Here is a 17566-nt window from a genome sequence, read left to right on the forward strand (position 1 = left end):
GAACTGCAGAATGGTCAAGAACACAAATTCTCTACAAACACCTACTACCATTTTCTCCATTTAAAAAGTTACATAGCGCCTTTCTTGGCTTAGTCTAACAGAACTCACCACACAAACCACCTAATGTGCACAGCAACTCTTGTTTGTGCATGAAACCCCGTTGGGGGGAAAGAGGTAAAACGTTCTGAACTATGAGTATGTGGGGATGGGGAGGGGGCGAGAAACCACGGAGGGAAGGGAGGACAATGAGGTAGATAGAATTCAATTTTACAGGCTCACTCCCTGCAGAAAAGGTAAGTACATTCATCTGTAAAAAAATTAAAGATGAGGTAGGTTTGAATTAACGTTGTATTTTTTTCATTTTCTCTTAGAAGAATTTCCCTGAGACAGTTTCTTCCTAATTCAAACACAGATTAGAAGACGAGAATTCGATTGTTTCCAAAGTCGACCACAACAATCATGCCATCAGGGGTGACAGCTATACCTGAAGGACGGTCCATCTGACCAAAGCCGCTTCCCTGAGTGCCAAACTTGCATAAAAAGCTACCATTGGACTCGAATATCTGCACCCGGTGGTTCCTGGAGTCGGCCACGATGATGCGCCCTTCCTGATCCACGGCCACTCCCTGCGGGCGCAGGAACTGGCCGTTGCCTGTGCCCTCAGAGCCCAGGAAGCGCGCTGACTGGCAATCGGGATGGATGACCAGGAGGCGATGGTTGTTGAAGTCCGTCACTACCAAGTGGCCCTCGTGATTGAACGTCACACCTCTGGGGGAATCAAAGTGCTTCCAGAGTGCCCCTTCAAAGCCGTACTTGTTGAGGAACACACCGTCGGGCCCGAACAGCTGAACGCGATGGTTCCTCGTGTCGGAGACCAGGATCTTGCCCTCTGCATTGACAGCCACATCCCATGGGTAATTGAACTGCCCGTTCTTCGTTCCTTTCTCCCCAAACTTCAGGATGAACTGCCCCTCGAATGTGAAGATCTGGATGCGATGATTGTCCTTGTCGGCCACGACGATCCTACGTGAAACGTCGCAGGCCACGCCAGCGGGGCGATCAAACTGGCCCGGTCGGGAGCCCAGCGTGCCAAACTTGTGATGGAAGGTCCCGCACGGCTTGAACACCTGGATGCGGTTGTTACTGCGGTCGGCGACGATGATGAAGCCTTCTTTGTCGACGCTGACGCCCCAGGGGCGGCAGAGTTTGCCGTCGCTGTCGCCCTCGCTGCCGAAGGACAGCCCTGGTAGCCCGATGCCGATGTAGCTGCGCCCGGACTTCACCACCACTTTGAAGGGGCTGTTCTCAATGTGCTGGTTGCACATCATCACGGACACCAGGTGCTCTCCCTCCAGCTGCGGACGGTAGCTGACCAGGTAGGTCCCGTTCTGCTGATCGCTGACGTCTGCCCCGAAGAGGTTTCCATCTGGGCCCATGACCACTGCAGAGATCATGTCTCCCCCCGAAAGCCGAGGCTCCCCGTCGTGGTCGTAGCTGATCACGGTGAAAGAGGCCACCTTGCCCTGCAGTGCACGCTTGAGACCTTCCCCCGTGGCTTTGGTCAAGGGAGCAAAAGCCCCGCTGCTGACAAAGCCCATTGATTTAATGGCCATATACAATGCCTGGTCAGGGGGGGTGAACATGATCCTGTCATCTTCTTGTGGCTGCAGAAGGCCTCTGACGTTCTTCAGCTCCTGCACCTGAGCTAGCATGCGGTCCCGAGCCAGAAGAATATCCATGGTGCGACCCTCCTCCAGGACCTGCTGAACAGCACTAATGGTGTTATCCAGTTTGTTTAGGTTTTGACGTAACTTTTCAACTTGCAAGTAGAGTGACTTGGCCTTGACTTGGCGAATCTTTTCCACCTTGTGGGAAGTGGGGGAGAGAAAAGCACACTTACATCAGGAAAGACAGACCATAACAGGGATTTACTTCAGTTTCCCTTCTACATAAAAGCCAGTTGGACAGTTGTCATACCCTGCTGACAGCTGCAGAACAAACTCTAAAAATCATGATGTAGACAAGAAGAAACAAGGATAACTAATTATTTCTCCAAATTTAGGATTATTAGTCTCTCCTACCCCTCCAGGCAAAACTGTACATTCCTACTCTGCAGATCTGCTGCATCAGAGTGACATTTGAGAGCGAGAATCACTTGCTTACTAGTAATTATTTGCTTCCTCAAATGCTATTCAGTTTTCTAGTTGCAAGATACTTGACAAATCATCCAAAGGCACATCTCATTCAGCCCCTGGGGAGGACAGGGGCTATTGCAGCCTCTCAAGAAGAGCTCAACTAGTACTGAGACCAATTTCAGAAGGTGGGTTGTTGTCCCATGGAGCTGAGGCTGGGTGTCAGCATCAGCTAATGCACTTGGGCTCCCATCATTTCCCTGCCTGCCAGAACTGTTTTCTTGTGACTGGATAATACCAGACATCTATCCCCAGGGATTTTTAGGGTCCAATTATTTTAATACTTGTAAATACTGGCAGTCATGTTGAGCCTGTGCTTTAAAACAGGATGCTTTATAAACATCACTTCAAATAACACAGAAGGATTCTGCCAGTCCCTGCTTGAGGGATTGAAGTTAGTGCAAAGATGTTTGTTTTATAACTCATCTATAAGCCTGTGTCTACCTTTACTTGTGAAAAATCACTTTGGACCATCTGGTAAGGACACCTGCTTTGTAAAACAAACGTAATGTGTTTTTGTTTTATTGTTGTAAAAGTACATTTCCTGATATTTGAATACCTGCTTGGCCACATAACATTATGTGGAATGCATTTTAGTGAAGGAAGACTCAAGGTCTGAAGACTCCTTCGTTAGATACTGACTAGATCACATATGTACAAACTTACAGCATGTAAGTTTGAGGTATATAGGTTTAACCAAGCTGTAAAAACAAAAAAAAAAAAAAAAAAAAATTGAAGATGCTTCTTCCGATAGCTGTCCAAGACAAATTACTGATCTTAGATCTCAGCTTAATCCTTAGACTCAGTTCCGGTATATGAAACAGTTTAATAAGCATGCTTGATACAAGAAACTTGATAAACTGAGTTTGTTTTTCTGAAACCATTTACCACCATGTTTACTTCTTAAAATAATGTTTTCCCATTTGAAGAGAACTTGCTCTCAATGCAGATATTTCAGCAAAGGGCAGTAGCACAATATCATAGGATAAAAAGGGCTTAGGGGCAGATCTTACTTCTCCTGTACTAGGAATACCTTAAAAGAAAAAGCTGCCAAGCTGCCAAGCTTCCTGCAGAAGGTTAACAGTGAAAAGTGAATTCATCTCCCTCAATCCAAAACTTCAAAAAAGCAGCATTCCAAGTACACCAACTATATGAAGTGTCATTCTAATCTTGCTATTGACGCTTATAAAAGAAAACAAAGCTTCTCTTGCAGGGGACTAGGACCACTGAATTACTGTTTTGGAATGAATAAGAAACTTACCTGTTACCTCCTTTCCTCCTCCCAAAATACCATGCATGCATCATGGCTGAAATTAGCCCATTAGTTCAGAATTGTGCAGATACTCTTGCTGGAGAGTATTCTAATACTAGTTAGAAAAAAATAATTAGAGGGAGGATGCTGCCTTGATTGACAATAAAGGTTTTTAAGGATGGGGACACTGAAAGCTGGTCTCGCAACTAGATTCTCACAACTAGAATTTCTACTAGCCTTTCTAAAAAGGACAGGATAGGATATACAGCTTTGCTCCTGTCCTTTATGAGGTGTGGGTCAGAAAATCAATTATGTGTACCTAACTCTAGAGCAGCACAATAAATATGTTTTCAAGGCATTGTTTAGAGGGGATCGCCTCTGGGGGCAGCTGCTGGGCCAGCAGGGGGAGTGCCCAGCCTGTGTGTGGGGCTGTGCTGCTCTGAGGATCCAGTAGCCCCCGCAAAAACCCCACCAGTGGTTAAGGAAACCTGCGGTTCTCCTCGGGTATCAGAATCTGACTGCATAGTAGTTTGAGTATATTTTCAGTTAGAAAAGCACTTGTCAGCAGTACAAACCACACATGAGGGTGCATACCTTCCAGAGCAGCTCACACTCCCGCTCTTCCAAGGCTTTCTTATGTCTAGTGGTCACTACTTTGACTTCAGACTGTACCACCTTCGCTTTCATCTCGACTTGCTCTGCCACAGCCTGGGCCTGCTCAATACTCAGCTGGGGAGAAAAAAGACAAACACACTTAAGGCTCGACCAAACCAATTAAAAATGCATCAGAGGACTGCTGCTTACATTTCACAGTGCCCTCAGATAAAGGCATAAAGTGACAAGTCTTATTTTCTTACTGAGTCTTCATACACTGCAGCCTAAAGACTGACAGTATGTTTAAATACATCCATTACACAGAGTTTACACCTTCATTGTGCCTTGCACCAACACCACAGCACTAAATTCCCTGTGCAATTCTAGAAAGCAGCTAGTATGGTGAACTAGAGACTTGCACAGAAATTCATCCTCAAGTTTTCTTCCACATAGAGAGCCCAGTTTTTCTACTCCCTCAAAATGGTTCAGACTGTTGCTGTGTAATGGGTCTGCTTTTAGTAAAAATGACACTGTAGGGACTGTGCTGTCTGTGCATTTGAGCTGCACAGAAATACCCATAAGAGTATGGAGATAATAAATTAAAAAAAAAAGCAAAGAACAAATGGTTATCAGTAAAAAGTACAGTAATTTCACGATTATAAGCCGCACCATTTTGACTACAAAGTGCGGCTTATAATCAGGTGCGGCTTATATACGGACAAAGAACAAAAAGTTGCTGTTTTAGTTTGGAGGACAGGTGTCTGCTGAGAAAGGCAGGAACTTCTCTTTGATATGGAGAATGTGAACCCCCTCCCTCCAAATTATTATAATTTGGAAATCAAGGGGCTTTCAGGCAAAAATATGGAAATTAGGAATAACAGTTCTTTTCTAGGGAAACCAAAATAGAAATACAGTACTACAAAGAAACAAACTCCAAACTCTGACAAAGTCAGAGTACAATCTGACACCCTGTCAGGCAGGGTGTTGGTAGCAGTCCCATTAAATGGTGGCTGCATTCTCCTGCAGTGACAGATGTGACTTAGTTGGAGCAGTGCTCCTGTAGAAGGTGCAGTTTCCCTCTGGAGGTCCAGTGGTGATGTGGAGAAATCCGGTTTTCCTCTGGAGTCCAGTGGAGAAAGGGGCTCCCTTAGTGTCCCAAAACCTCTGTTTTTATCTTGGTAAGAAATGTTGGGCTCTTCCCCCTGGTTGGAGCAACTTTCAATGGGATGCAGTAATTTTATCAGTCACACAGTGGGACTCAATGGGCCATTAGCAGACAATGACTCCCTGGAGGAAGAATGGGTTGTGAAAAGATACAGAACAATGCCCTGCCTGGTTTCAATGGATGGTCCATTAGCAGATTATCTGCCATTGAGATAAGGATCACTGTCCTCACCCTCAACAGATGGTGACAGAACAGATACCTTTTATCACACTCTGTATTGTAACATGCGGCTTATAATCAGGTGCGGCTTATGTATGGACAAAAAACCAAAAAGTTACTGAAACCCAGAAGTGCGGCTTATACTCAGTGCGGCTTATAATCGTGAAATTACTGTACTCATATAGTTAATCACACCTTGGGTAGAGACCAATATATGACCTTACAATTCTAGTATTTTAATAACATTCTATAGTAGTATTCTTCAGAATGCATCCAGAAGCAGCATGTCTCTTTCCTCCCCACCTCAAATTAAAAATGGTTTCCTCAAAAAATTCTTCCTCGACTACTCCCAAGTTTCATGAAATATTACAAAAACAAACACCAGGCAAATCTAAAAGATCACAGTTCCTACCGAACAGGTTCATAGCAATGGCTAACAATTCTTTTAACACCTTTGTCATACAGTGAACCAGGAGATGAACCTGTGATCCTCAAAAGGATTGAAAAGATAGTAACTTATTAGTTACAAAATTCTAGAACAAAATGTTGGCCTGTGAAGGTATTCAGGGGAATTCTTATACATATACTTGAAGGGAGGGCACTGAGAGAGCAGTCAGGCTCCTTCCAGCAGTACCCTGTCACAAGACCAGAGGAAATGGGCACAAACTCAAACAGACGTTCCCTCTAAACATTAGGAAACAGTTATTTTTCTTCAGAAATGCAGGCTCATTGAAATCAGCTAAAAAGGAATTTAAAGGTTTTACTGTACTGTATTCAGAACCTTCAGGAAGATTACCCTCATTTTAATTGTATATGTGAGAATGTACCAATCCAAGAATCACCTGTTGCAACAATCTATGAACTACCCAATGTGATCCAGCATCATCTAGTAAGTCAGTACATTGTTGCCAGCGTTTTTGAACTCTCAGCAGCATCTAGTTTAGTCCAACAACTGGAATGCTAAAACATAAGAACTTAAATATAGTGTTACTTGGACACTTTCATTCCAGGTAAGTTATTTAAAGACAACTCATCTGAGCTAGACTTATTCTGCCAGGTCACACAGGAGATCCTTTTCTGAAAGAAAAAGGAAGACTAACTTGGTCAGGTGATTGCTCCCTAGAGATAAGTTGAAGACAGCCTTGACAAAACCAGACAAGACAACACTTCTACTTTTACTCCAAAGAATTGTCCAGAAAACTGTCAGGGGGGAAACAGGAGTGCTACTTGGCAGCCAGCCTGCAGCAGCCCAGGGCTCAGTGAGAGGAACAGGTCTTTCAGCTCTTCCTCCTTCATGAACTCCCAGAGTCACCTTCACTACAGTTTTAACAGGGAACATATTCAAACTCATAGACAGCCTATATATCCCAGTCCCACTGGAGGTTGACCTGCCCTGCCCAATCACAAAGCTTCTGGCAGGCAAATTTGACAAAAAATGAAAATCTCATTACAACATTTAGCAAAGTAGACATGAAGACACAACTGGCCATGGATTAAGACTTCATAAAAGCCACTAGGCCTCAGACCTAGCTAGAAGAGGCCACATGTAAGAATACTGTGCCTCTATCACCTCTTCTTTGACATTCAAATACAGAAGCTGACCTACTGCAGGGGAAAAGCATGCATTTCTTCCAAAACAGACCTGGATTCCCATCAGGTACAACACCACCTTCCTTTTCTTGTAAAGAGAAAGAGGTATCACCTTGAGAAGTGTCAGGAAAACTATCCACTCATACTCCAATTTTAACAAGGTCTATGGAATCATAAAATCTTGATTTACTTATTTTTGCTTTTTGTACTCAGTACCCATTTAGAACCATGATCTATATATATATGCATTCCTTATTATACCTTACATATATGAGCAATCCCAACTTCCCTCATATATCTCCACTATATCCAGATCCCACCTTTCACGAACTCCATTGTAGCAGGAGAGACAGTAACTTCCAGTGGATGCCATGATCTTTCAGTATAGGAACCAGTTATAGTTAACTAGTTGTCGACCAACTATCATGTCATCACCTGAATTTATTTTCACTTGCCCAAGTATGAACAGCTCAGATCAGTGGGAGATACCCAAAATGCCAAGATTTTAATATCATCCAGGATATTGATGAAGTTCTGGTAAAATTCAGAGGGTCCTGCACTTTGCCCAAATAAGCTAGAACAGTCCAGGAAGGTTGACCAGCATTGAACATACAGAGGTATGATGGGGGAACAGCAATAGTAAGCTATCTATATCTGAAGCAAAAGCCAAGTACAACTTTTGGGAGTCTTTTTCACATGGAAATCCCTTGTTCACTTTGATTACTGTAAGATGTCAGTTCTGCCATTAAAATTCCATCCTGCTGTTCTGAAGGCATTTTCTGTGTGGAACTTGTCTCAGAGGTCAACTCTTTAGAAAACATGTTAAGCAGCAGTGTTTCTTGTTCTGGTCAGACACCACACAATCTTTTTAACAACAAATACTTGTAAAGAAAAAAAATAGCTTTTATGATGGCCTCTCCTCATGGTATGTCATAATTTTTCCAGTGCCAGTGAATTAGATTGTCAGCCAGTTCACACGCTTGGGAGATGGAGGACAAGGCCCACATTTATCCAAGAATTGTGCTGGGTTACTGAATGTGAGATGGAGAACAACTGTTTTGTTTCCTGCTGTTGGCCAATTAAGTAAATCATCTATTTACAGCTGTACTTCTCCACCTGTGGCTTCTTAGGGCTCTGAAGATTGCCAAAACCCCTCCCAATTATATCAGAGATGCCACCAGTGCCTTGTGTTTGTTAAAAACAAGTAAAACACTACTTTGCAGTGTATCTTGTAAACTTTTAGGGCCGAAGCTGGTACTTCCAATTCCTCAAGAGCAAAACTAAAGTAGCAACAGTACTTGTGCAGGTGAGATATTCCAGGGGGGGCACCACACAAGGAAACTGCCCACAGAGCTTCCAGTGAGGCAGACAAATGTGTTTGCACAAAGGAAAGCAATGCAGACACCCACTACTAGCTATTGCTACCAGCACATTTCAGTTTTGAGTAAAAGGTGAAAGGCAAAGCTATATCAGAACCTGGCTGTCCTTTGCAATTTCCCTTTAGGTGGATGTTACTTTCAGTGGTTCCGGAGCGGTGATGGGGACAGTAACATGGCAACTTTCTTACAAGAGCAAGAAAGAGCATTTATTCAAGGAAATCATGGGTTTAAATAGTATACATTGCAAAACAAATTAGAGAAAGTTCACTGGGCAGAGGAGCAACATCCCTTTAGAAATACACTCCGTGAGTAACATCATGTACTCTAGCAGGTGTCTAATCTGTGTTTTGAGTTCTTGTCCTTGAGCAGCCTGAGAGCAAAGCTCTTTTTTGGTTCCCAGCCATATTGTAACGATAGGTGAACACCTCTGTGAGCTCCCCTTTATCTACGTTTCACCACCTGAGGGAAAAACTAGTGATGATCTTTGTCCAGTGGCTACAGCAATTGACAGTACGACATGAAACTATGAAGAAACCAACTGCAAGGGTCAGAAGTAGCAGGGTAGCATTATGGACTTGGCCATACTTCTGGATATCCATCCATCTCTGGACTACAAAGGTGCCCAAACCACAGCTTGCCATTTTGTAGAATGGCAGCATTTAGCAATTTTTTGTATTTCCTGTCTTGTCTTTCTTTAACAGTAGAAACTAGAGCCTCAAGTTTTTTAAAAAAAGAAAATCTATGATTTCATGTTTACCTAAATATTCCTATGGAATATTTAATGTTTTAGACTCCCAAGTTTTCACTAGTGGCAGCACCATGAGATACATAAAGGCTGCTTACGGTAACTGTATTGCAACTCATCAATGCTGGCTTGCATGAACATATTTGAAAAAGTTCCTACGATTTTTTTATTCTACCCATCCAAAGATAGGAGAGAGGTATAATTTTTCAGGCATTAATTCCAACATTTATGTTTCCCAATCTCAAATTTTTCAATGAAGGTGCAAACCTCTGGAGAGAAAATTCTAATTCAAAAGCTAATTTTGGTTCTGCTGAGGCATTCTTCAGTATTTGAGGGGTGAATGGACCACAGGTATTGAATGAAGAATATTAAACATACACTTTCCTACCTCAGTATGGAGGATTTGCAGTTAAACCAACTTAAGGAATTTAAGACTAAGTTGGCCCTAGTCAGAGGTGAACAAACAGCTGACATGCTTCTTCTCTGACAAACTCCTTTCTGGATTTTAAGAGTACATTAAATACAAAAAAATCTTATAGGAAACTTTTCGTATGTCTCAAGTTAGCCCTCTTCCACAAAATGGAAGGTGTTCCAGCCATAAGTGGTTTGCTTTCAGTTCCTTAAGGTGCAAAAAGATACATGGGGCTTGTTTCACTGAACTTTTCCAGTTACTGATCACTGTATCAAAGCAGGATAAAACAACCAGGAGGTAACAGCTGGCTTTCTCCAGCATCAAGAAAGATACAAACTTCCTAAAGTTCTTACACTAGAAAAATTAACAGGTAGATCCTACATAATTGCAGTGAATGCTACCAGGATCAACAAGCTTAGCAGTGAATTTGCAGTAATACTGGTGCATGCAGCTATAGCACAAATCACAGAAGCTGGACCAATTTAAGGGTTTCAGTCTAATGTGCGTAAAACACTAAAACATCCTCACTTTAAGTTCCTCACAAAAATAATTTTAAAAGAAACTTTGATGGAGGGAGGGCTAGAGGCCAGATTAACTCATGCCAGACACAACTAAACAATCATTTTGGTTTGTACTGCAGGAACATACTTTTTGCCTACAGTTTTAGGCAGAACAGCAGTTTGGACAGCGACACATGTCAAATCCATCTTCCCCAATAACCATCTGCTCATATGCTGCACTGAGGAACTCACTGAAATACCACACAAAACAATGACTAAAAGCATGAAGAAACGTAAACTCTTGATATAAATCCCAGCTTTAGAATAGACAATAGACCCCACTTTGTTGGCAAAGCTTCATTTCAGATTCTCAAACCTGCAAGCCTGACTTCAAAGCCACACATAAGGCTGCCTGAGCTAACTCAATGTGACAAGCCCAAAACGATCCCTTGCAGCACAGCAGTGCCATCCTTCTCAGGTATCGACCTCCCAGCAGCACAGATCCATATGGCAGCCCACAGGGAAGCTCCCACCCAAGGGTAGAGGCTCAAAGCAACAGATCAGCTTCCTCCTCTGGCCAGAGTTTCTTACAGAGCGCCCTCACCCCCTGAAAAGGTGTTAATCTATTTCATACCACTTCCCCCACAAATCTGGGAGAGAAGCTCTTAAAACCTTTCATGATAAGAGAGCAGCTCCAGCTATATTCAGCACATGACCAATCTCACCAGGCAGGGAGAAAGAAGCTTGCATGGTCAAGCATCCCAGCAAAGCCAATTACAGGCTCAGCTAAGAAAGAATTTATTTTGTTTTTCAATAAACTCACTTTTTAAAGACATCTGAGATGAACAAATTAAAATGTATTTTAACATGCTCACCAGGAAACTGACCCTAAATGAGCATGAGCCCTCAGCGCTTTACTGTTATGCAAGTGCATTAGATTACATGCATACATCCATACATATATACAGTTACACACGTATAGATGTATTTTAAGAAGGTGACATTTTGAAGAAGCCATCTATCTTTCATCATAACAGATTTACGTTCAGTTTGTGACCTAGTCCTTGGAAAAAATTCTGAAAGAAGACAGCTAAGTGTGCACTTTCATGAGGTAAAACAAGGCAGCAGGACACGCTCCCCATATAGAAAGGCAGCAGTCCTGATTCCTCCCACACCATTTATCCAGTGTCAACTTTGGCTTTCATATCACCCTGTGAATCAATCTGAGTCTCTAAAAAGGCTGGAAAAGTATCCCAGCTAGGAGTATAGCTTTCTGCTGAAATAATAAAGAGTCCTACCAGCAACCCAGTTGGATGTTACTGCTTCATTCCCTGGCGCCATCAACAGTCCTTGCAGCACTGCAGTGAACCAGCCAGGGGACTGACCCAGCCAAAAAGTAAACCTACAGAAAAGCCACCCTTTCAGATGGATCAGTTCACCACACAGGCACAAGTTCTCATGTTAGAGACAGGCTTAGGAATGCAGTCCAGGACCATCATAGCACAAAGAAGCATGGAAGGTTTTCCACTGCTGCAGAAATTTCACCGACAGAAAAAAACCCACACTTCTTGCTCTCAGGCTTGCTGTTTCTGACAGAGGACTTCCAGCTTCCTTGAGAAGTGAGGTTTGGACTCTTCTGGAGTGACAGACTACATCAGGCTTCAGTGGATCAAGAGGTTGAAATGTATCCCAACTCACAGCATTTTTTTAAGTCTGAAAAACAATCTTTCCTCCAAAGCCACAGGAAGAGCTTAAATAAACATTTCTTCCTAAAAGCCTTCAACTTTGGTTAACCAGATACTCTCCAGCCAGTTGACTCATGGCTTGATTTCCTCTCTCCTGCAACGCCCTTCAAATTCCAACTTTTCCCATTTACTCTCAAGTACCCCTCCTCATCCATCTTCAACATCTCCTGTCAGGGGAGCTCTCACTTTCAGAGCCTATTAAGAAAAAGTTCATGGTACAGCAGTGTGTAGTCATTAAGAAGTGTTACTACAACATATTACTTTTCAAGCTTCTTAGTGCTCCAGTCTTGTGTTCTTCATAATACAGCTTGTACTGGCATTTAAATTCTCTCTTAGCTATTTCCATACTTTTAAGAAAACCACTCAAGTCAATTTCTTTAATTTAGAGACTACTTATTTTAGAGTTTGTTTTGAATTCATGCTGACATGCTGTCTCCTCTCTAGGATAAACATATAGCTTCACAGCCATAGTGTCCCAAGAACAAGGAGAGTTCCATGAGGGGAGCATGTCTGCTTTTAATAGCATCACATGCTCTCCTGGTTGCTGCTGATGTTGCTTCAGGAGCAGCTGGCTGGGGCTGAAAAATTTTCCCGTTGCTGCACATGCACATACAGATTTCCACCCTGTTCATTTTATCACTGATCTGTTTGGTCACTACTCTTCTTCTGTGCAGTGGTCCTGATTAAAAACCCCACTAAACTAATGAAACAACTCAGTTCTTGGAAATGTGGTTCATTTTGCAGATCTTTACTCAAGCTGCTCAGCTAATACTTCCAAGACAGCTTCTTAACCTGGATGGGCTGTGGCCAGGCCAAAGCTGCACAAGCTAAGTTCAGTAGAATTGCTTGTTCAAGTTACATTAGCACAGCCAGCACCATGCAACTTCTACCTGCACCATCAAGCAACAATTAGCTCACTGCAATAGCAGGAGCCTTCTGCTAGGAAGCCAGGAAAAATGAGGGAGGAATGAGCAATGTAAACTTGGTGGGAAGAAAATCAGGCACAAAAGCATTTATGCAATAGCAGCAGAGTGGAGCTCCATGATCCCCTGCTAGTTTCTACTCAGAAAGTCTTAGATGATTGAGCTGTACCAGATACAGTAATTTCACGACTATAAGGCGCACCCTTTTGACTAAAATTTTCCCTCGAACCCGGAAGTGTGCCTTATAGTCCGGTGCGCCTTATCTGATGTACAAAGTTGTGAAATTTGCCAAACCAGAAGTGTGAGCTGTGAGCCATGGGAGGAGCCGGCAGTGCCACGGCAGCCGGATGGAGGCGGGCCCAGGGGCCCATGGTTGCTGGGTAAAGGCGGGCCAGGGGGCCCACGGTACTGCCCCTGCCAGGTGGAGGCGGGGCCGGGGGCCAATGGCTGCCGGGTTGAGGCAGGGCCTCGGCCAGCAACCGCACGGGGGGAGCTGGGGGCGGAGCCTCGCTGCAAAAAAAAGTGCGCATTATAGTCCAGTGCGCCTTATATGATCTACAAAGTTGCGAATTTTGCTGACTCCGCGGGGGGGTGCGCCTTATAGTCCGGTGTGCCTTATGGTCGTGAAATTACTGTAAATGATTAAGAGCCTTGGAGGTCAAAAGCAGTAATTTAATTACTCACAGGCAAAGCCCTTGTCTAGGACAACCTGAAGAAATTCAGAATATTGCACCAGTGATGGTCTTTAAACTAATATAATTCCTTCCTTCTTGTCATTTTGGGGATGTGAAATGTTTCAGCATGCGTACTGCTTTATAACTCCGTTTAAAAAAGTCCTGGAAGATGCTATATTTTCCAGGATTCTGTCTGAAACTGGAATCTAAAATTAGCCATCCAGCTCTCTAAAAACTTGTTTTTTACTGTGCTGGTGTAACAAGTTAACATCAGAAGCTGAAGGAAAATGTTAACAACTGATTACCATCTATACCAACATAAATTATTATCATTCCACTGGTGCAAAGACTTAATGAGAGACTCATTAGTTACTCTTGTCTCACAGAACAAGCTTAATTCCCTCATTTACTAGAAGCAAGCAGCAAAGGGAGGACAATAGGCTTTGGGTTATTTTGATTGTTGTTTGTACCTTGCATGTGCCAGGAAAGCTCACCCAATTTGGAAACTAAGTAAACTCCCTATACATGACATTCTACAAATGTTTACTTTAAAAAAAAAATCTTAGTAGTTAAAGCATATAGTGTTGAGTTTTGTAATAAGCAACTCAAATTTAGAACATGATGCTAACAAAACCACATAGCAGCAGGTATGGAATAAAGCTTTCCACGATGGTTTCCCCACCCAAAGTCTCCCTATAGCCAAAACTCCTACTAATATAATATCGAACCTACCACTAGGTATAACTAAGCAAAAGTAAGAACCAACATATCACTGCAGTTTAATTCCCTATGAAAATTCCTTCTCTAGTTTGTGCTACCTTCTTTCCAGCCCTTGCCAGGTATTTATATTTACGCTATAAAACACTGATGAGGTAGAACACAGTAACAGGCAGAGTGTACATCTGTGTGTGCAGAGCAATCCCCACATGGAGATAGCTCTAGATCCTCATACAGTTTAAGGAATTTCACACTAATCCAGCAGCTGATTAGTATTTTGTATTTGGTGGCAATGCTGAAGACATAAGAGTCAAAGGTAGGCAGAGTGCTAGAAGGTATACAGGCAGGAAGATGCTCAAAGAAAGTCTCAGTCATAAAAGCAAAACCAGTTTTGGCACTGCCAAGATCTGAACTTTCTTGAAATGCTTCACACTTAAGTGCATTTGTACAGAGCTTCATATATATTGTGATTTACAAGACAGGATTATGCTGCAAGAATGCAAAACTCATATAACAGCACTTTATTTTCAGCTCCACCGCCACTTCTGTCAGAGATCTGAGAAAACAGAAGGGGTGAGAAGACTGACAGCAGAAGCAGAGAGCTTTCTGCCTTGACACCTTGCCCTGTAACAGACAAGCTGGGGGGGGGGAAGAAGGGGGAGAAAAGGAGGAGGGGGAAATAAAGTACTCAGGTTGAGAGTATCTTACTTGAATAGCCTGTCGTCCTTGCTGAGCATCTGCCAGGAGTTGAATGGTGAGAGTCCTGGAGTCTTGTAGGGCATCTTGGAGGTAGATAAAGCTGTGACCCACATGTCGTCCCATGGTACATTCCCGACATATGGGGACAGAACAGGTATCACAGTAAAAATGCAGTACCTGGAAAAGGGGAGAAAAAAAATTCTCACTAATGAAGAAGAATTGAAAGAAAACAGAGCCAGGATGTGTTTAAAAAAAAAAAAAAAAAAATCCAAAAGCTCAGCTCTAAAGGAGATGGTTAGAGGCAGCAGCAACAGGCAAAGACTTCACAATAGTTTCTCCACAGAGGAAGAGCTATCCTTCCCAGTAAACTCCAAATCATGCCGTAACAGTTAGATGGAAGTGTCATTGTTTTCTTTGCAATACAATACTAGGAAGAGTGTCCGCATCAGCTCCTCTTAAGAGCGGAAGCCATCTGCCAACACTTACAGATTGGAGATGGGATCTATGGCAAGTTTCAGGTGAAGACTTTTCCTGCAAATACAAACACTAAACTCTCTTAAGTGGGCCATTCAATAATCAATACACTGGAGAACTGCAACACAGCACACCACTGCTCACAAGGGGAAAACCAACCATGCATGCCAAGAACCATCCTCTCTTTTCAAAATAGGCAAATTCCTTACGTTCAGGTCAGCAACAATATTAGACAAAACTCCCCCTGCCACTTACATCAACAAAGCAAAAAATCTTTGCTATGACAGTGTTTTCTATCCTAGTGATGCTTTGTGAGGCTTCAGCTGGAAAACAAGACTGGAACTTTATCACGTCCATCAGGGCATTTGAATACTACATTGACCTGTGGGTAAACCACTAAAACCCTGCTCTGTTCCCAAAGCACTTCCAAACCCTATATTCAAATCACAACTCAGACCAAGATGTTAGCCTAGAAAGCTAGATCCATTCATCAGCCATAGCTGCTTCCATTCCACCCAGTAGAGGGAGGTAGCACACAGAAATAGCAGCTTCCATGGAAGCCTGCTTTCTTAGAAGCAGAAATCAGTGCTCTCAAGTTTTTGTTTCCAAGATGTAAACGAAGGAGCACAACACTCCAACAAAAGAAAGTTCTGTATTCAAGTCTTGCTCTTAACTACACACACTATTTTTCCTTAGAGTGTAATAACAGAAAATCTTTATTACCATGGACCAGTACAACAGCATGAGATTTCATACTATGAACAACTTTTCCATCAGCAGATATTTGAAGCCTACCTCACAGAAAGAAGCAAGAGCAGAACAAAGATTGGACAAGTGTTTGATATGCCTATCTTCTCCCAGCTGTCATCCAGCCACTCCCGACTCCAGCTAACAGCTCTTGATATGGTGGTAACATCCCCCTTTCCCTTCTCCCTCAAAAGCAAGGGGAAGGACAGGACAGGTGATTCCCTTGGATTGCCTGGGCTGCATAAAGTGACATTTTAAGCTCCTCTAAGTGCAACAGCTGAAGTGGTACATGGATTAATTTCTCAAAGGGGTATGTGTATACTCATGTGCACATGTCAGATTTTACTAAAACCTGCCTTTTTTTTCTTCCTGAAATCAAGTTTTGCTGCAGGGAAACTGGAACAGACTTATGTTTGCTTCTGTTCAAACACTAAATCCTCAAGCAGTGTCTCAGATTCCCATTTTTCCAAGTTAAAAAAAGCCTTAGGTCTGAAATGCATTGTTTGAACACATCATCTTCCTCAACTAGAGGGATCCTTGTCCTTACACCGCGGTTGTCTAAATATGTATACAATGTTCAACTTGCACATGAAGTTCTGCAATTTTTCTGTTGAAATTACAGGGAATGTTTATTACATGTTTGCTGAATAACTCCACTTAAACAACTGAGAAGTTGAGACAGAATGAAAACCAAGACATGGTATCACGTTAAGGCATATGAATCTGATATACTTTAAAAACATACAGCAGGGATTTGGGGCCTCAGTCAAGCAGAGCAGCTGAAAAGAAAATGGTGACCATATGAACAGAAGACCAGAAGCAAGTTAAATCTTTTACTAGTCCTCCACAGTAAGCCAATACCAGAAGCAAAAGCTTGGTCCACTCCTGCTGCAAGGTAACAGCATCCACTGGCTAAAAGAGTCACCCACCCAGCTGCTCAAGCCAAAGAAAAAGCCAAGCTTAAACTGTTCAGTTACCTCTTGCCACCCACCAAAATGTGGTGGGAAACATCACTCCTGAATTTAGAATGAAGAGTGACAAGAGCCATATTCTCATTTAGGAAATAGGCAGATTACACAGGACATGGTGGGAGAAGGTCTTGGGTAAACACTATAGAGAGAGACATTGATAAGGCCTTATTTATTTCTTAGTCAAATAAACAAATAAAACAAAAAAGGTAAAAACAGCCTAGATTTAAAACAGAGACCAAAAGAGTTAGCAAGTTTGAGCAAAAAGAAGTAGATATGCTGGTCTGATCTCCATCACTACACTTTACCTTAAGTACATGGAGGGGAAAATGACAAATGCACAATCCCTAGTGCTCTGTGTGGGGAGGGGAGCCAGCCACCAGAAGAGCACTGAAGGAGTCAGCTTCAAGGGGAACTAGCAACTCCCCAGAAACTCCTTTCTGGGCACAAAGACTACAAGAGAACCCCCAAACTTGGCAGGGGTAGGAAGGCAGTTCTCCTCCTGTGGTCAGTGTCACAGGCACTTGTCAGGAGCACCCAGCAGGCTGCACATCAGCTCTACCCAGCAAAA

General features: G+C 42.8%; 1 protein-coding gene across 1 annotated transcript in view; it reads right to left on the bottom strand.

The window, feature by feature from the left end:
- Positions 1-17566, bottom strand: part of TRIM71 (tripartite motif containing 71) — a 55992-nt gene continuing 38426 nt past the window's right edge. Inside the window, exons 2-4 of the mRNA XM_033069805.1 lie at positions 14816-14983; positions 4039-4173; positions 1-1865 (exon numbers count right to left, since the gene is read on the bottom strand). Of these exons, the coding sequence (XP_032925696.1) occupies positions 414-1865; positions 4039-4173; positions 14816-14983 (1755 nt within the window). The 3' untranslated portion in view covers positions 1-413. The remainder of the gene's footprint in view (positions 1866-4038; positions 4174-14815; positions 14984-17566) is intronic.

The sequence above is a fragment of the Catharus ustulatus genome, chromosome 1 (genome assembly GCF_009819885.2).
Source record: "Catharus ustulatus isolate bCatUst1 chromosome 1, bCatUst1.pri.v2, whole genome shotgun sequence".
Classification (NCBI taxonomy): Eukaryota; Metazoa; Chordata; class Aves; order Passeriformes; family Turdidae; genus Catharus; species Catharus ustulatus.